The following is a 22,507-nucleotide window of genomic DNA, read 5'->3' as shown; positions in this document are numbered from 1 at the left end:
ACAGTATTCTAGTATTCTACTATTCTACTATTTTAGTATTCTACTATTCTAGTATTCTATTATTCTCTTTCAGTGCGCGTTTGAATCCCAAAAATTTCAGGAAAAAAGTAAAACCATCCCAACGTTTGTAACAATGTCGTTACAATATTTTGAATCTTTGCAATCAATGCCTTTCTCTTTTTGAGTTTTGTAAAAGTTGCCATGACATTCTCAAATGGATATGTGCATATATTGCAGTTGTTGGATATGTGCATATATTGTAAAAGTTGCCATGACATTCTCAAATGGATATGTGCATATATTGCAGTTGTAAAATTCGAAAATATCAAGAGAAATAAATAACGTTTATTTTATATAACATCAAGCTAAATATATATGATACATTAAATATATGATACTAATCTATGTAACCTTTAACAGAATACATAAATTGTATTAATAAAAAAAAAATTATAAAATTGAATCTCATAAATCATATGTTTTTGTACAATCTTTTACGGTTGATTAAAATAGCAATTTATTCAAAAAAATCGCGATTTTTAGTAAATTATTAATTTTAGTAGATTATTAATTTATTAATTGAACTGTAACTATTAATAATTATTAATTTGCAGAGCACTAACTTGCAAAAATTTTTATTATTATTTCTTTTTAAAAGATTGAAAAATGTGTATACTAGGGAATTCTATTAAAAATTAAATTGTATGTAAATTTTATGACACTGAATATGTATATAAGATTATTAATGTTTTATTAATATTCAGGAAATTTTAAAACATACAATTCCAATTTATATTATATTTATTTCAGTAAATTCACATTCTTGGAAACATCAAAAATAATGAAACTTAATTAAACAACGCGTAACAGTAGCTAATAAAATAATCCTTTCTCTAAAAAATTCCTGTAACAAGTAATATTGCAAGAGAATGAAAAAAATTTCAAAAAAGGATACTCATTTTGAATCAAAATTTCGTCTATTGCGTTTTTGATTGCTTTTGTATCGAAAAATATTCGTACAAGCAGAAAATGTTAGAGACATATTCCATTTTTTTTGTTCAGAAGAAAATCGAGAAATTTGACTCCAACAGATTGATACAAATCGAATTCTTGTCATCTATCCATATCGAAAAATTTTGCTCCATACTTATCATCAAATCGAATTCTTGTCATCTATCCATATCGAAAAATTTTGCTCCATACTTATCATCAGTTAATATCAGCTATATTATTTGTGAAAGAATTTATTTTTGAAAATTATTGCATGTATTATTGCTGATATATATAATGTATATGTATGTGAATAAAATAAAATTTTCACTTACAATTTTATAATTTTTCGCTAATATTCTGATGATTATTTAATAATGAGAGAGACTTATCAGACGCGTTATATATTGTAATCGTAGTATCTTCTTTTCTCCACGTTGTATCATTATTGATGGGAGATGTAAATATTGTTATTGCAGCATCTTCGCTCCACGTTGTGCCATTACTGACGAGAGGAGATATAAATATCGTAATTGCATCATCTTCGCTCCACGTTGTGTCATTATCGATGGCAGAGGATGCAAATATCGTTGTTGCATCATCTCTTATACTATTAGCAGTGCTATTCTTAGAGAAAAAAGTTTTCACTATAAAATTATAAAATTCCGCGCTTTCTGGTATTTCAGAGCCTTGATCATCCACGAATAATGTCGGGCCATCGGTATTTTTTATCACTCGCGACGTGGAGCTACGTACATTCAAGGAGGAAAGCGATTTATTAAAAAAATAACAGATACTTTAATACTAAAGATTCTTTACGGAAGGAAAGCTTTTTTTAAACGTACTTCTTTGAATCGAGTGATCGTCTGCATCGAAAAATCTGAGGCTAATATCTGTCGAGTTATGATCTTTCTTACTCAGATGCACTGCGGACCAGGTAATAATTGTCAACACGATTAAAAATATTACAAACGATATTAACCACTGAGTCAGCCCGAAAACCATATTAAAAGTGACTTTTAAAGTTTCGTCAATTCTTTTCTGTTTTCATTATAATCTTATACATGTTTACGCAGGAAGAAAGGAGATATTCAGCCATGAAACAAAACAATAATCTTAAAAAAATAATCGATGTATGTGTGTTTGATTGTTTTATTAAATCAATAAATAGTTTGACAAAACTTGAAGATTGAAGAATTTGTATGTGCATATTCAATTTATATCGAAATACTTCTCTTTCCCTAATAGCACAAATGTTCAAACAATGTCCAGAGAACATTCAGAGAATATTCTCTGAACATCGTTCTCTGGACATTGTTTGAACATTTGTGCTATTAGGGTTTATGCTCTGCAAATAATAAGTATAAATAATATTAATAATATTAATAATAAATATAAATAATATTTTATTCATTAACCTATTATAAACAAAATTATTAAAAAAAGATATTCATGCTTAAATGTATTTTAAACATAGACGTATAATATATAGACCGCGCGTTCCCATTCTCTCCTTTGTTTCAAAAACGTCAAATTTTAGAAAGAGAGAGCTTATTTTCATGATAGTTTGTTCTTTGTCTAATGACGCGTGGTGGGGGAAAGAAATCGATCAAGACATACGTCAAATGCAGTGGCCATATTAAATTTTTGCCCCACTCTTATTATTGATAGACAAAGAAACTAACATCACAAAAGCATGTTGTCTCCTTCTAAAATTTGTTCAACTTTTTAGCCAAACGCGAAGTCTATGTATTCTACGTCTATGATTTTAAATCATTGAAAACATCAGTTTTTTAAAAATGATTGATATTCATCTATCATGAGCATCATTGAATTTAAATTTGTGTATTATTTTTAATATAATGCAGAACAGTTTCTATGACTTACTGTGATCACATCAATGACATTGTGTAAATAATAATTACATATCCGCTATTACATATATCGCAAGCATAACGATTCATCCAATATCGTTGTATCGAGTAAATGTAATAATAAAATATTTTAATGCTTGTATCGATATAAATCGATACAACAAGCATTAAAATATTTTATTATTGCATTTATTCGAGCAAAGGTTTTTTTTAAATACCTGTAATATCTGTAATGACATCTGCTTCACAATTATGTGAACTGCTTATAGCAATCTTGGTGTCGGTAAATTTGTTATTTACTGTATTTATACATCATTAGTATTTTACTTAATTTTAAATATAATAAAATGTAACTATAAATGAAACAAATTGTCGTAAAATTACACTCCTTGGAACTTTCTGCGCTGGAAGCGAGACAAATATACATATGTATACATTAGAGAAGGGAAGAAAGCGAGGAACCTGACACAGTGACTCCAGAATGCCCACGCTAACAACACGCAATCATGAATGGAGGGGGTAACGGACATATGAATCGCTCATATGATCGCCACCCCCTCCATTCACGGTTGCGTGTCGCTAGCGTGGGCATTCTGGTATCATTGATCTGACATCTGACATCTGACACGAGTGCAGAAAGTGTAAACAAGAGGAAACAGATCTGTACCTTGTTGTTTGCTCGATTTATCTTCGTACGATTAACAAAACACGTTAAATTTTACGGCAATTGAAGCCGTTTTCATGCGTTTCTTATTGAAATAATGAAACGTCGATAGCAACGGCTCGACGAAATAATGCTCGTGATAGCCAAGATAATAACAATATAACCTCTCTTTCTACCTGTATTTCTCTTCAACATCGGATCTGCAAATTTGAGATTGCATTTCGATGTTTTCTTTCCGGTCGTCGACTCTTTTCCGCCGCATTTTTTACGATACGATGATCACGCAAGTACTATGTGCGGCGATTACATGTGTGGAGAATTCCAAGCTGTTTTGAGGAGCTCTTTAGCAAAAGGATACCGGGAAGGATGCCTGGGAGTTGCGCGAGTCTGATTAGATTAATCAGACGACGTGTCGTTCTTGGACTCATTTTTGCTCTATCACTGACGTATTGTGCCTTTTCGTTATTTCGAGGTGAAAAGGTAAGTATATTCATATGACCGAGGCTGGATTAGCAGCTGATGAGTCAGTTAATATATTGTTTCATACAAATTTTATTACAGAAAAATGTGTCATGTTCTTCTTACAGAGAGATTCATTAAGTTTAAGCAGTAATCTTGATGATATGAATCCTATGATGCTTAATGATAATAATGAAGATCTGATACCTGACGATAACATGCTTCCAGAGGAGCTAAGAGTGCCCAGTAAACCTTTGTTATGGCAAATGGAAATACCTGATCGAGCAGACAATACAGGAAATATGGATATGATTAAATATGGATATAATAATTTAAACAAGAACAATGTTTCTACTCAACCCTGTCGCAATTCAATTCAAGTAAGCACTTGTCTCAAATATCTAGTTTATTTTGTTTACCTTGGTATAACAATATACATGTTGTTTTATAATATATGTTGTTTTATTAGGGAAAAGGTTTGATAGTAGATGAACGTGGCATAGTATGTTCAAGACACAAAGTTCTATCAAATGGATGTTGTACAATAGAGCAGAAACAGGCTTCAAAGAATGAAGAGACTTCGTCTATAGCCAAAAGAGAGAGATACAGCTGCGAAACGTGCAATTCTCGAGGATGTTGTACTATTTATGAATATTGCGTCTCTTGTTGCCTGAATCCTGATAAGGTAGATACTTATCGATTTTATAATCTTATTCTTCTCACCTGCAGTTTGCAGTTACATGTATATGAAAATATAAAAGACTTTAGCTATAGGTTTAATGCTCAAGACAAAAAGTCCACGATATTAAAAAGTTTAAATTTATATAACTAAAATAGATATAAATTTATTTCAGCAAATCTTACAAATGAAAGGTCGAAAGTCAGGATCTGCAAGAATGCAAAAAGACGGAGGGAGGCTGCGTATACGTAATCCGGATCGCTTTCAGATTTGCTTGGCCGTCTGTCGCACTTCGAGTTTGAGCGTGGAACACGAAAACACTTATAAGGATCCCCTCGCGAAGCATTGTTACGTTCCCCAGCCGTTGAATTCTCAGCGACAGCGCCGCAATATTAATTCATTAAAAAATAACGGCGATAGCCCAGCCGTTGTCATTACTTCTTCTTCTGTAGTGATGTTACTTACCCATCTTTCTCTTCCCGAATATTATACCTTATATTGTTCACTAAATGAATCCGATGTTGATCCCTTTCCTTCCATATTAACATTATTTATATCGAAACCATATTAACGTTATTATTATATTATATACTAACGTTATTATTAACGTTATTATTATCCCTATTTTAAAATATAATAATTTGATCGCTAAACGTTTAAAAGGAAGATCGGAGACCGCGCACAAGAGAAGATTTAAAGCGCCATATATCCGCATACGTTAGTTCTATATCAGGATATTTTTTCATCGCGTATTCCAAGATCTCACTTCTGATGGTATCTTGAACTGGATCGTTCTATTGGACAAAAATACATTATTTGTTAAAATTTTTCGGAATAACGGAATCGCGTTGCTTATTTACGTACATCGAGCACATTACAATCCGCTGACGAATAGTGACAGGAAATGGCTCGTCTCGTCCTCTTGGATTTATTGACGCCAGATCCGTGAACGAGCAACGGATGGAAAAACACTGTGTCGCCGGTTTTCATCTCGAGATTAACCCATTCTTTGATTGAAGACAACTCCTTCGTAACAAAAAAGAGAGAGAGAAATCATCATTTAACAAAACGGTAAAGTTAATATATAAGAGAATGAATAAAAGAAGATATCTTACTTCTATTCCGTGGTAAAATTTATTTATCGTACCATCCGAATTTAAAGGATAACTATGCTTGTACAGGCAATCCGCCCAGTGTGATCCAGGTGCTACGTAGAGACATCCGTTTTCGCTATCGCACGGTTCCATGGCTGTCCATGCGGCCACTATACGATCAGCTGGACGTATCGGCATGTAATACAGATCTTGGTGCGGCGGATGTCTGCAGAAGCGCATTATTTATTTTATCAGCTATATATATATGAGAAGTATGCTGCTGTTAATATTAACTTCAAGGATTTTCATACGATCACCTGGAACTACCGAATCCAATGTCGGGCGGCTTCGCGATGAGCATACTGTGTATCGCTAAAATATTCGGTCCCGTAAAGCATTCGGCTACATCGAGGATGTTCTTGTGCTCGATATAATGACGGAATATCAGGTCCTGATTTATATTCTGTATCTTATTCACCGATTTCCTATCCTTCACATCATACATCACTATAATTCCGTCTCGTGAAACTTTGCCTTCGATAATATCGTCATATCTGAAAAGAGTAAGTAGAAGAGACAGAAATTCAGCAAGAGACACAATTTCTGACATATGTAGTCTTTAAAGTGAATCTCACGATTCTTTTTCGATAAACTAATATATCGCATATTGCGCTCCGAGTTAATGTTATGTTGATGACGTGATTAATATCAAAGAAAGCTGATATTTGCAATCCCTATGTCGGCATTTCCGAGATTACCCGTTTGAATATTCAGATATCTGTGATATCATAGTCTGTTTGCGTGAGCGTTAATATATCGTCAGCAAATTTACCAAAACATCGAGAATGTTACAGTAACATTGGATTATCAAGCTATATATTCAACGTAGTCATTGAATCGTCCACAAGAATTATTTTCAATTAATGTTTTCGTAGCAATTATAAATATATTTTCGCTTTGAAAGCTTTTTTAACATCTACATATTTACCCATATTGAATAAATGTTTTAGGCATTTATTAAAAGCTAGAACGATCAAAGAAAAAAATTAACACACACACATATATACATATATGTATAGATTTAATTTCTAGCATATATATATGTGTATGTATGTATGTTTCAATATACAGGGTGTCAGAGCAATCTCTTCCCTCAAAAAAGCTCTTGTAGCTTACCTCGAGAGCTTTTCAAAACACTATAATAAAGTATTTTTTTCATCGAGTACTTTTCGAGTTACGAGGCTTGAAATAATTTCTTAATTTTACATAAACCATAAAATATCTAGAAAAAAATATGTAATTGTTAATTGCAAATTGCATATTTTTTTCTTCGAAACAATTATGTGTTTTCTTTATATATACCAATTGATTCTTCTCATTATTTTGTACATAAAAGTATTAAGATAAGATAAATCGAAAAATGAATATTTTACTAGATATTTTATGGTTTATGTAAAATTAAGAGATTATTTCAAGCCTCATAACTCGAAAAGTACTCGATGAAAAAATACTTTATTATAGTGTTTTGAAAAGCTCTCGAGGTAAGCTACAAGAGCTTTTTTGGGGGAAGAGATTACCTTGTATATAACGAAAATCTTTCATTATATACTATACGTAAATAAAGAATTTTCTCCCGCAAACCAACTCATAAGATACACAGATGATTGATATCTCAATATTATTATAAACGGGTTATCTTTGAAATGCCATTATATAATAATTGTAAATATGAACTATCTTTGATTACAATTCGTCACACATAGACATATATACATATATATATGATAAATCTTTTCCATATATAAATTCTCTATATAAATTTAATTTCCAACAATAAGTTTTTGAAGGGAATTTAGAAAGAGATATCGTGTGATACCTCTTGTGGCATTCATCGATCACATCTTGTGATATAAGGCCAGGAAATACTAAATATCCATTCTTTTCATAAAACAGTCTTTGTTTCATCGTAAGACGATTGGAGATATCTTTTGTGTAGCGCAAAGGTAATGGGGAGTACATTATTCAGTTTTCTCTATTCAATATAATTGACTTGATGACTTCTCTGACTTCTCTTTTCCTCACTGCTGCTATCCTGAAACATATAAAGTTTTTTTGCTTTGCATAATGAAGATCACTTTTTTTATATGAGAGATACACAATTGTTAAAAACTATTCATGATTAAACAGAGTATTTAATGTTTTTCATTAAATAATACGAGAGAAAGAGAGTCTGATTAAAAAATAAGTTTGCTTTGATATCGTTCACAGTTGTATCATCATCGAAAATTGATCGATTCAGACAAGGACTACATGGCTGTTTATAAAGCTATCATTTCAAATTTGTTCTGTGTATGACACATTTCCAAAGAATAATATAAATAATATATAAATTTAACCTCCCTAAATTTATTATAAATTTATAAGTCTATCGATTATAAAAATTTATTTTAATTTTGTCAATATACGAAATCTTTTATCATATGTTCTGCTTTTGAAATTGAAAAAATATACTTCATGACTGCAGGTCATGAAATATACATCAATTGTTGTGCTTGTCAGTTTAAATAAAAACTAAAATGTCGACATGCGATAAATTGCGATAAATTCTGGAGAAATATTCTTTTATTTATTTATACAATACACAATTTTACCTCTTTTGAAGGAATATAGCAAATTTTATTATCGATATCCTGCCGTCGACTTTGTTCGAAAATGTGATCAGTATCTACGAGATACTGATACCAGGCTCGTAAAATTGCCCATCATGCTTAGGGGTGGATTTATAGGGATGATGGTAGAGTGTGGGCGAAACGTTACGAGATCTCGGGAGCGAAACCATCTCTGATGCAACCGGATTTTGCAGCGTGTCGAATTCGCACTCGATTCTATCACGCACCACGCACTTATACCTGTCGAAACAGATTACACGCTGTCGACTTACCCTCGACACGTTTCCAAACGCGTGTTGATACCGGGCAGTAATCCAATAACTCGGTAGATTGACCCTTTACAGAGAGTAGAACGTTACGTATGAATAATTATTGGATTTCTTGAGAATTGCGCCAGAGATGGGAATCGGAATAAATCAGAGGCGCTGATTAATTAAGAAAAAACTATTATCCGTAGTATTCATGATACATTATAATATCTCGAAATAATAATCATTGTCAAGGCAGAGAATATATTCCATATACAGGGTGTCCCTGAATTCAGTGCCAAAATTGATACAGTGGCTTTAGGACATGAAAACATATGTTCGAATTCGACTTTTAATGCTGCGAATGTCATTCGTAGAACTCCAAATATTTTCCAAAATGCTCGAAACAATTTATTAATTCGTGTTAGAAAGTGTATCGAAGTCGACGGAGGAATTTTTGAGCATCTTTTGTAAAGCTTTAAACAAAATGAAGAACATTAAACAACATTGATTTCAATTTATATTGTCTTAGGAAAGCAACTTTATTACCTTATAATTCCAAAACCGTTCGAATTCGAACATATGTTTACTAACATTTTCGATTTGTTTTCACGTCCTAAAGCCGCTATATCGATTTTGGCGCTAAATTCAGGAACACCTTGTATGTGAAGAGAAAAAATGTGTATTTCTTCAGACTTAAATTCATGGAATGCAATCTTTTAATTGTTTATTTTAATTGCTGTCATTTCGAAGGGGTTGCGAGGAGAGCCGGCGATTCAAGAACGACCACGATTCTTGCTTGGCATCCCGGAAGCGCCGATTGCGCGCGTCGACGGACGCGTCGCGACGCGCCGACGTGGTCGCTCGCGCCCGTTTCCTCTCTCTCTCTCTCGCTCGCTCGATCAGCACGTGGCATCAAAGAGAAGGATATACATCAGGGTGGTCGGTCTTCCCGGCCAAACGACGACGACCCTCCGTTCCGTTGTCGTTCATCCGCGCGCGCGGATTCAACAGTTCACTCTCCGCGAATGACACCGTCATCACGAGGTAATCCAAGGGTATTCGAGGACATCCGAGTATTTTGCCGCGCGATCGAGTAATCTCCTTGAGGCCCGAGTGTGCGAGATCTACGCTTGCTAAATTCCAAGTGAAGAGATCTTCATCGATCTCCTCCGGATTCTCGATCCTCGGCAGCGTAAATATAAAGATCAGTGGCTTTTGAGTTTATCTCCAGAGCGACTTTGAGATGGATACGTCGTTGGGTAAGCTTCAAGTGTCTCTCTATCTTGCTAAAAAGAATCATGCTTCTTTCTGATTCTCCTAAACTCTTTCAGGTTATTGTTATAATTTATTTATATTAATTTTTATATCAATTTTACGGGGGGGGGGGGATATAAATCGTGCGAGATTGTACGATGCATAAGCTTTATTTTTCTTTAATTGCGTAACATGTTATTTATTCTGATATTCTATATAATTCAGTTTCGAGAAAATCGAAATCGCGGAAAATTGATGGGATACCAAACATGCCACATAGTTTGGGAAATAAATGAAATGAACGATCTAAACGGCGGCCTTGAAAAAAGAAAATTCTTGCCTAATCTAACATCCGTTTTAACTCTCGGTAGTTTACCTCGTAAAAGTCAAATGTGTGTGGTATAACGGAAAATATATATTAATACATTTTGTGCGCGCGAGAACCGCTTCCATACGTCTCGGGGACGTATTTTTAGCGGAAAGCCTACGGCACCGCACAGATTTATACACGTTAACGTGAACAATATAATCTTCCCGCAAAATCGCATTGTATGAGAAATTTCAGAGAGACCGATCGAATTGATCCCGCAGCTGTTCGCAATAAAAACTATTGTGCGAACTTAACAGACTCGACTTTTCGACTCGACGAAGCGCGTCTCGCGCGACATTTGCCATTTCACCTCGCTAAAAGTCTGCCGCATTCGTCGAGAGAGAACGACTCTCTTTTCGCGGAAATAAAAGCTCTCCCTCGAACATATTCGCTTGTTCGGCATGACGAGATGATTAATTTTCGAATCGCCGTTCGACGGAAGTTCTCGCGCGATCTCCCTTTCCCTCCCCCTTCCCCCTCCTCCCCCGTCGCCTCGTCTCTCATCCGTATCCGCAACCGCGAGAATAGAAACGAGTTTACGGAGGCAGGCAGACAAAATCGATATACATCGCGTTAATAATGAAGCGGCAAGGTCTATAACCTTCCGTGAGCGAATCGACCTTTCGAGGGGTGATATGCGAAGACACTCGCGTGTTCTTCTTCCTTTTCTCGCTCTCTTTACGCGTGGCATTTCCGCGGATTAATCCCCTCTTTCACGCGAAATTCCGACGGGTCCGCGAATATTCTAATCCCCGTCCGAGTCCGCGATTGATGACAGCTCTCTCGTCCAACTTTGGTGAAAAATGTCATCGGGACGACTGTGATTTCGCGCAGCAGCATCGTAACACATTGCAATCTCATATCTTAGGGGGTTAACTGTTATTATTGCAACATACCCGCACGTGGAAGGATTAATATCGTGTATGCGACGCACGATTAATTGCGAGATATAATTATACCGTCCCCCCTTGATAGCGTCCGGACGACGCGTTACACTTTGTATACCAAATGTTGTTATACATTATGTAATTTATCGAGGCAACAAGCGATCCGTGTTATATCTGTGTTTTTTCATTAGCTTGAACAGCATGCATACACGTGGGCCCGTCAATATGAATCTTTTCCGTCGTATAAATCCGATTCAGTATCGAATATTTGTCATTAATTTATTAGCAACGGTATTTGTAACGAGATTTGTAAAACAGTTGGCTCGATTATGCATTTTTTCAAGCGTTTTTAATCGAGCGATATTATTTGCATTACAGTTGTGTGAAATTATTACGTACGAAGATACGCCACATATTCGAATAAAACGTGAATTTATATAACTAAAATATGAATGTCAGAAATATTAATATCAGAAAATTCCACATTATTTCTTTTTAATAAACATTTAGTTGTAATTTTCCCCTTTTTCGTTAGAATTTTAAATTTTTCATGTTTACGTACTTTACTAGTCTTCCTTTGATATATTGTTAATGTCAAATATAATATATAGGAAACTTTCTCACGTTTCGAGGAGGACAGGGGGAAAAGAGGGAAATGTGTTTATTCCGCCGTTTATTCTGAATTCATCAAAGTCCGTTGAGATTTCGACCCATTAAATCGCCGTGCTTGATTAGCGATGCTTCGTTAAGCAATCCTTCGTAACATTTATGTTTGTCTGACAAGGAAGAAACATGGAATATCCGGGTATATCAAATGTCATATTTTCTTTTTAGAAGGTGTAAATGATCTCGAAATCGCGCTTCGATTAAAACGCTTACAATTAAGAACGTTCAAAAACTGTTACACGAAACTCTGCAATTACAATGCAATTGCAATTAAGCTCGAATAAAAACCTGAGCGTTACATTAATGGAATATTAAATATTCCGCATGCGCGCGTTCTGCAATTATTACGCAAGATATTACGTCGAATAATTAAATTTCGAGAATAACAAACTTGTTACGAACAAATTTCCCATGTTCCCATATCATTTATATCAATCCTGAAGTATACATACCCATGTGCGACACACCTACAGCTGCACGTGATTTTAGACTAGAAAGGATTTAATTAGTTTGAAAAGAGCGATACCGCGAGAGCTTGCGGTGTATAAAATCCAATGCGGTTGAAAGATAGAGAAAGAGGATTTTATGAACGAGAAAAGCATAGAATTCCGACTTGGCCGACATGCAGGTTCACTTGGCTAGACTCTCAGGCACCTTCGCTTGATAAAGGAACGACGCTCCGTCTCCGCCAAAACCAGTAAGAAAAATCTATCCGGAGGGACGTTCCTCTTTCGTACAATATTTCACCAATCGTCGCAAAACGGAGTTGTTAGCTTAGAAAAAAATGCGAGTTATATTTACGGGGATCGTTTCTATCCATGACGGATAGATAAATTTCGATTTGTATGCAAGAATGTAATTCCTCCCTTTGTTTTCCACCGTGACATTTTATATTTTGAACAAGCTCGTGTCTATGTAAACGCGCTCGAGGATATGTTCGCGCAATATCTATCTATTGTTGGAATATGCACGTTAAAGTGCATTCTTTCGCTCTTAGATTGCATCTTAATTTCATTTCGAGGGAATATCGCGGATTATTTTTTTGTCATGCTTTTCAAAGGAAGCGAACAGTTTTGTAATATTTCTTTCTTTCGCGAAAATGCGTGTATGTACAAGCGTGTTTTAATTACCCTCCCTTTTTCTCTCTCCTTTTTTGAATAAAAACACATTGCTCCCACGATCGTATCCTGAATTGCGCTACTCTCGCATTACGCTGGCAAAAGTTGTTAGCATGAGTCCTTGTCATATTGACTTTCCGCTTGGAATATCTCAGCCGATGATATAAATTCTTCCCTTTGAATCGTCTCGCAATCGCTAGCGAAATGGAAATACCGCGAATGAAACTTTACATTAAATTTCTCTCGCCAAATGCATTTAAATACAGCTTTACAGCGTTTACGTTCTGGAATTATGGGGTATACCATTGACCACCTTGTACCTCGCAAAATTAGATCATTTTAGAATATGCGTTGTGTAACTATTTATTCACGTTTGCCTCTCGTATATTCCTTCCATTGTACGATTGATGCAACGGTCATAGCTAAGTTAATCAACTCTAAATTTGGAATTGTCTAGGTTTTTGTTTTTATCTCTTGCAACTCCATCAAATCGGAAGTATATTAAAGAGAAATTGTGCAAATGTAATTTCCAAGATGCTGGACGGCGACGATTTTGCAGAGAGAATTGCAAATTCGATATTAAGTAAATGAATGTCCATAATGCATTTCTCTCATCTCTTATTTTCTCGAGACACGAAATATATAATACAGATAATGACATAATAATCGCATCACTATCGAGATTAACGTACGGATGAGATTTTATTCTCCGCGATATATAACGCACTTAGGAATGATTGAAATATTAATAGCATGGAAAGAGATTGCGTGTCAAGGTGTCGTGTCGGGCTTGTGCTGCCCTGGGCCAAGGTCTACCATATATTTTTTCCCGGATGACCGACGTTTTCGAAGCAGTTTCCTCCGCGTATTTCACGGACAGCATATGCGAGAGAGAGAGTTTGTTCCACAAACACTCGCGAGCGGCCCGACAAATAACTCGCGCGTCGATTCACGTCACTCGGCCGAATCCCCGTACTTTAAACCGCGTTACGTCGTATTTATCCACGCGATATTTCATTTCGCGAGCTACAAACCGCAAAGATCCTATTCGCGAGATGCGCATGCTATGAGGAACTTTCCAGTTGCCATACGTTGCGAAACGCGATTCAAGGCGGAATTTCTTACGGATGACATATTCCCATCTCAACGCGAGATACTTGACAGTCTTCACCGCGAATTAACTCAGAATCAACCATTCGCTTCTTCTCATGCGTTAATTGCTCGAATAGCGTGCTCCATATACCTAGGAAATGATATTATAAATGCATACGCGCGTGAATGATATTTCGATAATTATTATTGTATATTTGACGGAATATTATTTGTATTGAAATATAAATCCCGAGAAAATCTCGCGTTGTTGTTATCGAGTCGACGCAAAGAAATCGGCGATACGTCGATGTGTACCTTGGGAGAAGCGTGCCAAGGTCACCGGTGGTCGGCGGAGAACACTTTCCGGAGCCGTGTCGTCTGGTCGCATCACCGGATCCATCTTCGATCCTCTCAATTGGATTGTTTTCTAACGCAGAATTTCTTTCTCCTCCACCCGGACCAGAAACCGGAGTAAAGTGCACGGCCAAGCGAGATAAAGGCAGGTCAAAAGGAGCACGGTGTATCCTTCTTTATGACTGACTTGACGAAACTAGGACATGCCGTAGAATCGATATGTCAGTCGTCTCGTCCAGTTTCAATTCGGTATTCCGGATCAATACCGGCGGTTAGGTCGTGCAAACTGAAGCTTATATCGTCATTTAAGTGACAGAACGAATAAGGCAGGAACAAGGAATGCGGGTTCTCTGAGATTCTGGGCTTGCACCGTCGGGAAATCTATACTTGATTCTGCACAAACAGATTGGCAGATTCCATTCGTGCGGCAGAAATCGATAACAAGGAACGTTTCGATGGACCAATTTCGATAAGATTTTAATTTCGTCTCGGCAATGTACTCTGCAAAGTTATAAATTGAAATTACAAATGAACGAGGAGTCTATTAAATTTTCCTTAAGAATTCACCCGTCATTTTCGTTCGTCTGTTTCAATGTGCTTTGTATGCTCAGTGGATTGGCTGGCCGAAGTTAAATTGCCACTGCTAAGTCTATATGAAGACCGCTAGAATTGCCAGAGACCGGGAAAAGTCGAAGCACATCCTTCATTCTTTATTTCGCTTAAAAATATTTCTCGGAAACGGACTAATGTCTTTATGTGAATCTTGACGACTTTATTTAATTTGTTTGATTAACCGCGATACGCGACCGCGCCATCAAGATCCTCTTAAGTGCTTTCCCTTCCGCGCGCGCCATTTTTACGCGTTACGCCAGAGAATTGAAACAATGCTAATTTAACTTAGTTAGTTTAATGCCTCGGGACAAGCGTAATTATCGAGCAAGATGGACAAGTGGAAACTGAGAATAACGATCTCTAAAGGGTAATCCTTCGAGCGCGGCTACGATCCGCCAACATCTGTGAAACCGCGCGAGAGGACGTCTTCGGCAAAGAGATGGAAAATGAATATATACGGAACATTATGCGCCCGGTACCTACTTTGTGTAACCGCGATATTCCCCCGACCTCTTACGTTACAAGCACGAATATACCACATTTACCGTGAAACGAAATATACATTATCGATCGGTGTGTAATACCCGGTGGCAAGACGAATACATTAGAATGTTCATATATTGACACGAGTATATGACGAGCAAACTTTTATTATTCAACGAAACATTTAATTTCCTTGGAAGGATTGCCGGCGCGATTTAATATACGATTATTTTCCATAACTCACTTGGAAAGAGGTCGACATGTCAGTAATTATTTAAAAAATAATCCTGGGATCATTGACGATTACGATCGTGAAGCACGATGGAAAGGCAGTCACGTGAACGCAACAATCGTAGAAAATAACTCTCCACGAGAGTCGCGCGATCCTCAGATCAAATATATAATCTTTACTTTGTTTAATAGCCACTTTCGCCATGCGATCAATTGCAATCAAGAAAACGTTTCGTAAGATATTAAAAATATAGAAAAATATGGAAAAATAACGTGAAATGTGTGTGTTGGAAAATTTTCGTTAGTCTTGTTAAACTTATTAAAATCTGAGCTTGCCGATGACACAATGACACTTGATAGCTTTCGAAAAGAGATGTCGTGCATTATTCTCCCAATATCCTTTCATATATCGTTCATCTCACAAAACCGTCTTGTTTTTATTTTTCTTGTTTATTCGAACAATATGGGATTCGCGTATGATGTCAGTTAAAAATATATCACGTGTCATTGCATAATATTGTATAAACCAGACAGTGTTATGGGGACCAGACAGCGAGTTGGCATGAAGCCATCCTGAAGCCAATGCGATAAAAATCTGCGTCTCTTCCGTTTCGTGAAACCGCGGGATTTCGGGATGATAATTCTTTCTTTTCAATCTTCTCCCTCTTTCACCTTCTTTTTCATTTGCTTAGATTCATCAAGAAAATCCTCTGAGAAATCTCTTTCGACTTTAACTACCACCATGTACTACAATATGGCAAATAATGATATTTCTTTTATTGATCTATCAAATATGTTTTTACATAAATTATTCCTAAATTACACCACATGTCTTTTTTATTATACAGTCTTTAATGTAATTTGTAATCGATTTTTCTTTAGCGAAAATGTCGAAACATCAATAGAGTTAGAGTTATGAATGAAAATATAGCTTTGGAAAACCAAACTACATTCTTCAGGTAATTCTAAGTGGAATTTACTTTAATAAAATTTAGATTTGAAGTTTAATAACAAATTATATAATGTGCTAAAAATTACAGTGAATAATAATATAATGATTTCTCTTGACATTCCTGTAAAGAAAAAAAATCTTTTCTAAATTCCAAAAATCTGTTATTAAAAGAATATTTCATGACTTTGGAACAGCTTATATATTTCTTTCCCTCCTCCTTTCTTCAAAAATACACACTAGTCTAAAGACACGTCAATTAAATAGAAACACATGTAAGGCACATTCTAAACTAACTATTCCATGTTCCAAGCCTGAAAACACTTTGAGCAGATAACATTTTGCAGTAACGAGTGATTCGATCAAGTCCGAAACTACCGATATGAATCAGACATCGTAACTTTGCGCAGCGTAACCTTCTTCTTTTTCTGGTCCATGTTAGCGAATGCCATGAAGCATCGTTTACACGATATCCCGCTCTGGCTGCAAACGTTCTATCGACGCACGTCGAACTTGTTAAAATAGACACACGAGCAGAGAGAGAACGGGGGGCCCCTCTCCTTCCTTGTTCCTAGAGGAAAAACGCTAGCGGACACTTCTTTCTCTCTCCGTCTCTTTCTTTCCATTTCTGTCACAGCCTCGCTAAGAAACGATCGATCCGTCATTCTCAGATCGATCCAGCTGATAAAAAGAGCACAGAGCAAAACAGAACGGAAAACGAGAATGAGAGAGGGAAACCGGGTGTGGAACGACCACGTAATTTTGCTGAAATTACTTTTGCTGCCGTTGGATCTCTGTTCGATTTTCTCATTATCGTAGCCAAGGAAGAAAATCGCATGCGTTATTCGCATCAAAAATTGATCGGCGAATTAAAGTATAACGTAATCAACGATAAATTACATCACGCACGTTATGTCGGTTTTATAAATATTGATGACTTATTACTCATGATAAATGTGACAACTATACGCTCGGAACGATTATGCAATAAAGAGCCATTTTTTTCTTCTTTCGAGAAAAAATGAGAATCTCCTTTCTCAGTCGTCTTTACTCAAAGACAATTAATTTATGTCAGAGACAATCTCAATCGTATGCAAAATGCAGGCTCGGTAAACATACGATCGTCGATTGAGACATGTCACTGTGTTGATTAAGAGAGTCGCGACAATCTCATCTGGCGCACAAGGAAATCTCTATATCCTGTTGTTTTTCCTTCGATATATTATTTCGATTTTGCAACAGCGACAATTTTCTGATTATTATGATTTAACTTGACGAATCAATCTTCCTGTCAGAACAAAATCACATGCCGTAGTTTGTCACGAAGTATCATTGAAATTAAAATTGCCGCCGAACTGTTTTCAGGCTTGGAACATGGAATAGTTTTAGAATGTGTCTTACATGTGTTTCTATTTAATTGACGTGTCTTTAGAATAGTGTGTATTTTTGAAGAAAGGAGGAGGGAAAGAAATATATAAACTGTTCCAAAGTCATGAAATATTCTTTTAATAACAGATTTTTGGAATTTAGAATAGACTATTTCAGCTGATAAACTGAAAGTAACGTAATGTATGCGCATCGGCATTAATATCCTGAAGAATTTAAATCATTGATGAAATGAAAAGCAGAGCGAAAGTAAGAAAAGCAAAAAGTTTTCACGATACTCATCGAGTGATATAAAAGAGAAGAATCCAAGGAGAGCGGTCTCTAACTAGACTATTAGTCTTTTCGCGATTTAAAAACTGTTACTTCTCTCGAACGGAACTTTCCGAGGTCATAAGATCATTTTTAATGGGATGAAAGTTATCCGAGTGGTATTTCTCTATTTGCACAACCTTTGAATTTATGACATACGTCGCATATCGATATTTCCGGCTCGTTACTGAAACGAGGACTTGGAACGTCATCGTCGTCATTTTCGAATAATGACATGTCAATCGAGCTTCCTGTAATAAAGCGAAAAATATCGTGTGTCATAAATCCAAGTATAAATATATATCATTTTCATATAATTAAGAATCACATACAGACGCACATTTTCTTCCCAGGATAATATTAGCATTTATGATCTTTCAAACTATAATTTATTATTTCTCCAAATTCGCACGCGTTGCAGCCGTGTAAAAATCGTGTAAAAATATGCTATGAAATGTACGTAAACGTAAATGATCTCTTGGAAATTTCGACAAATTTGAGGATCGTTCATAATCCTTTACCATCATTTATCATGCTGGAAAGATAGTTACGATAACGTTCATCGTGATGCAATTCTTAAAAGCTCCGGTGAAGCTTAAGCTTGAAGAGATCCCACGTTCAAATTTATAATCTGGCTTAGGTACAAGTTTTAACGAGGTATTACACGTAATTTGATACGTAAGACTCCATAATGCGCGCTGATGCTGACAAGCCGCGAGCGGCGACTCCGATCCGAGATCTTATCCCTTTATCTCTTATCAAACTTTGAATTTGCATAATTCTAAAATTAATCCTGTGCTGTGGTGAAGCGAGTAGCCGTTCCGGAGGGATATAATATTCCGGAGAGATAATAGTCCCGCATCAGAATTTCCCACTCAAATCAGTTATATGCTTCTTTTTATCTAGACACGTGCACTGAAAGAAGCAGACGCGTACGCGAAGCTGACGTGCGCCGATAAGACGAGTTTGTCGAGGGGACATTTTCAACAATCTTCGCCTGTCTTTCCTGGAAGGGTGTCTATTTTTACATAGGACTTACCCCATGATCCTCTCGTACATTTGATCAGATCCTAAGATGATCTCGGAAATCGCTTCTTTCTTCGAAAGCGAAGGACGCTTTTCATTTCCGCGTCATTATTTCCGTTTTTAAGAAATTTTGCCTCGAATCAAATCTCTTCCATCTCTCAACTAAGCTTCTACAATCCATAAAAAGACGCGGTAAATTGTAGTCGGCTTTGGCTACGCAAATTGGGTAAATTTGTCTCTCCGTCCATCAAAGATTCCAGTATTTCTTTCGTCTTCCCCTCGTAAAATCGCTTATCACCGAGTTATCCCGAAGGACCGATCGATCGCGGCATCCACAATTCTCCCTCGTCGATTGAGAGAAGTTTTTTCAAGGTCATGATAAATGCGTGACCTTCTTTCAAGGACGAGCGCATGCTCCAGTCGAGTTTCGCGAAACGAAACTTTCACAATTATTTCGAACATGAATTTCGAGCAACTGCCATCAGGAAAGTTCGCCAGGTACGAGATTGAAATTATAATTCCTTTGAGAAAAACAAAAAAATCGCACCGCAATATTGAAAGTTTTAATTGTCATCGATCTGTTTTCGATCGCTTCAATATGTTCGATTTGAGGAGATTTTTTCTCTTTTTTTCTTCGGCTTTTCCTCTCGTTTTATCGCGCGATTCCTTCAAATATACTGTCTTTGAATAAATGATGATAAGCGGCCAATGATCAACGTTGTGTAACTGCATTTATGAAGATTTATTTGTATTGCACGCTTCCCTGAATAATTCCAGGGGTCTTTCGAAGGTCGGTCGTCGATCGGGCGCATCCAAGAACTCGTTTCATTATTTACACTCCGAGACCCATGAGGCAAGACCGGCAGGAGCCTCTCATGATTAGATGCAGGAAAGGATAAAGAGATAGTTGTGCGCAAGCGACTACACGGCAAACGATATTAATTAAAAGCTATTAACGAAGCCGGCTGACGCTAACTGACGTGCGATATACCACAACGTTGCTCTGGCCGAGATATATAGCGAAACCGGAGAAGATCCTGTTCTCTAATTTATCTCGTAGAAGAAGGGGACGTGAGATTAGTCTCGAGTAGTGAGCTCATCGTGTCTACTCTCTCTCTCTCTCTCTCTCTCTCTCTCTCTCTCTCTCTCTCTCTCTCTCTCTCTCTTTCTCTCTTTCCCTCTGTTTTTCAACGCATTGTTTCACGATAATCTGAAATTGGCAAAGGCATAGTACGTGATAGGTCATATCAATGATCGCGAATGAGACTGCCGAACCTATAGGATATTTATTTTACGAGTTTCACATTGCCGTCCGGTTTCTTCCTGGAGGAAGTCCGTTATCTTCGGGAACGATAAAGGCGGAAATAAGGAGCCCGCTCCATTGAAATAATCATACAGATAAAACGAGAGCGAATTCTCGATCTCCCGAGCATCCCTCGATTTATTCTCATGTTCGAGAATAATGCAGTATTTATTCCGATCTTTAAATATAAATACAAGCATCTCGATAATTTCCACATGCCGCGACATCAATAAAAATATGGCGCGCCTCAATTTCATTTACGGTGCCATATTTTTTTTTTTTTTTAGTTGATTGACGTAACGAAAAATAACACAATTGGCAACTACTTGAATTTATTGGATCTTTCGGTTTCTTAATTTCTTTCCTTTCGCGAGTGCCACGAAGAGAAACAAAGTACGCACACAATGAACGCTCCACTTGAGTGAAGTAACAGTTTGCCACAAAGGTCAGAAAGAAGAGTATTTTTAAGGGAGAATAGGAACTTAAGGATGCATAGATATATAGTAGATCGATGAACAACAAACGAACGTCCATTTGCAGTAGGATAATACCGACAGTCACGGAGGAATATATTTTATTATCCTTTATTTCCGCTACCTTGATGTTCTCTACGTCTACTTTGTAATCTTTGATTCTTATCGAGATTTATTTGTATTGCCATAATAATTTTTAAGTGATTCTTACGCAAGTTCACGATAAATAATAATTTTATGTGCACTTAGACTTTGACTATCATTAATTCCGTTAGTACACTTTGAAGCGGCGATAGTTTTACTTTTTCATCCGACGTATGATAAAAAAAGTTGTTATGCGTGACATAGTTGTTTATGCTAGTTCAAGGAAGATCAATGTTTCTTGTCAAGTCATGCCAATATAACGTCGAGAGTAAATTGCATGACTCCTTGTCCTCACCACCGACGAATGTAAAAAGATATGACCACTCTGGTCAAAATTAAATATGAAACAGCAGTTGCTTCTCCGGACGAAAATAAAACCTAACTCGAAAGAAAAATATTACATGCTGCTTCTGTATCGTATATATAAAAAATGAAGTGCAATAAATTAGATTCCACAACTCGAATAAGAGTCTCCACCTTGATGAACGATACGTTTCACACAAAAGAGAGCTTTGTATCCGCGATCCCTTTCTTTTCGATCGCGTTTCGATTGTGAAAAATAATTGACGTATCTCGCATTGAAGACGGAACAATTTGCTGCGCTTTGCGATAAACCGCCCGTATAGTTAGCGAAATGTGCTCCTTCTACCTACGATAAATTTGGAAGAAAATTTATCGTGATACGTGACAAATTATTTATCGTGGTACATTATCGCCCGAGTTTCTGTGAAATCAGCAGTGTACAAAGTTTTAACCACTAAAGCTAAAGGTTAATTTTATCTCTGCCTCGAAATTTTGCTCGCGCAGTGAAAACGAGGGAAAAGATACGTAGATTTCCGCGCACATTGCACGTTTAACAGCGAAATTTTTCCCCACCTACGGTTTGTAGCTTCTATTTTTCGAGGGAGATGCGTTAGTTGATTTCGCCGGAATTATAGTCGATCAACGTAACGAGCTTGCGAATTAGGAAGGAAGAAAGAAGGACGTCTCGCGTGTAGGTAATTTTTGTCGTTTCCGACTATTACGTATACATCCCTTGATTGGCTAATCTAGCGATAACGCGTGAAATATCATACGTGATATTTTTGCAAAGGAAAACATATTTCTTTAAATAATTATATTAAATATATTCCTTTAAATAATTTATTAAATAATAACAATTTATTTATT

At 36.4% G+C, this 22,507-nt stretch overlaps 4 protein-coding genes across 7 annotated transcripts in view; 2 read left to right on the top strand and 2 right to left on the bottom strand.

Annotated features, from left to right (window-relative positions):
• Positions 1-850: 850 nt before the first annotated feature.
• On the bottom strand, positions 851-2,110 carry LOC145972936 (uncharacterized). The gene is made up of 3 exons (XM_083101984.1): positions 1,832-2,110; positions 1,326-1,738; positions 851-1,223 (listed from the first exon to the last, which is right to left on the bottom strand). The coding sequence occupies exons 1-2, from the start codon at positions 1,993-1,995 to the stop codon at positions 1,330-1,332; spliced, it is 573 nt and encodes a 190-aa protein (XP_082958110.1). The 5' UTR covers positions 1,996-2,110; the 3' UTR covers positions 851-1,223; positions 1,326-1,329.
• A 1,338-nt stretch (positions 2,111-3,448) lies between these two features.
• Positions 3,449-5,756, top strand: LOC145973458 (SREBP regulating gene protein). The gene is made up of 4 exons (XM_083102861.1): positions 3,449-4,008; positions 4,116-4,367; positions 4,457-4,672; positions 4,842-5,756. Exons 1-4 carry the CDS (start codon positions 3,895-3,897, stop codon positions 5,235-5,237), a joined length of 978 nt encoding a protein of 325 aa, XP_082958987.1. The 5' UTR covers positions 3,449-3,894; the 3' UTR covers positions 5,238-5,756.
• The window catches only part of LOC145973459 (phytanoyl-CoA dioxygenase, peroxisomal-like), a 39,609-nt gene continuing 21,477 nt past the window's right edge, over positions 4,376-22,507 (bottom strand). For 2 of the 4 annotated variants that reach the window (XM_083102862.1, XM_083102865.1), the window contains exons 2-6: positions 7,637-7,852; positions 6,078-6,314; positions 5,782-5,986; positions 5,531-5,692; positions 4,376-5,460 (exon numbers count right to left, since the gene is read on the bottom strand). In XM_083102862.1, the coding sequence (XP_082958988.1) occupies positions 5,323-5,460; positions 5,531-5,692; positions 5,782-5,986; positions 6,078-6,314; positions 7,637-7,779 (885 nt within the window). In that variant the 5' untranslated portion in view covers positions 7,780-7,852 and the 3' untranslated portion in view covers positions 4,376-5,322. Of the gene's footprint in view, positions 5,461-5,530; positions 5,693-5,781; positions 5,987-6,077; positions 6,315-7,636; positions 7,853-8,411; positions 8,666-8,701; positions 8,800-22,507 lie in introns of those variants that run through there. The other 2 variants (XM_083102864.1, XM_083102866.1) reach the window with 2 other exon arrangements.
• Positions 9,582-22,507, top strand: part of LOC145973455 (uncharacterized) — a 29,249-nt gene continuing 16,323 nt past the window's right edge. Inside the window, exon 1 of the mRNA XM_083102853.1 lies at positions 9,582-9,939. The gene's annotated coding sequence lies outside the window, so the exon portion shown is untranslated. The remainder of the gene's footprint in view (positions 9,940-22,507) is intronic.

This window comes from Camponotus vicinus, unplaced genomic scaffold, assembly GCF_025532165.1.
Source record: "Camponotus vicinus isolate PSW18456_S1 unplaced genomic scaffold, iyCamVici1.0 SCAF_6, whole genome shotgun sequence".
NCBI lineage: Eukaryota > Metazoa > Arthropoda > Insecta > Hymenoptera > Formicidae > Camponotus > Camponotus vicinus.
The sequence above is the reverse complement of the archived record's forward strand: the minus strand, read 5'-3'. Positions and strand labels throughout refer to the sequence as shown.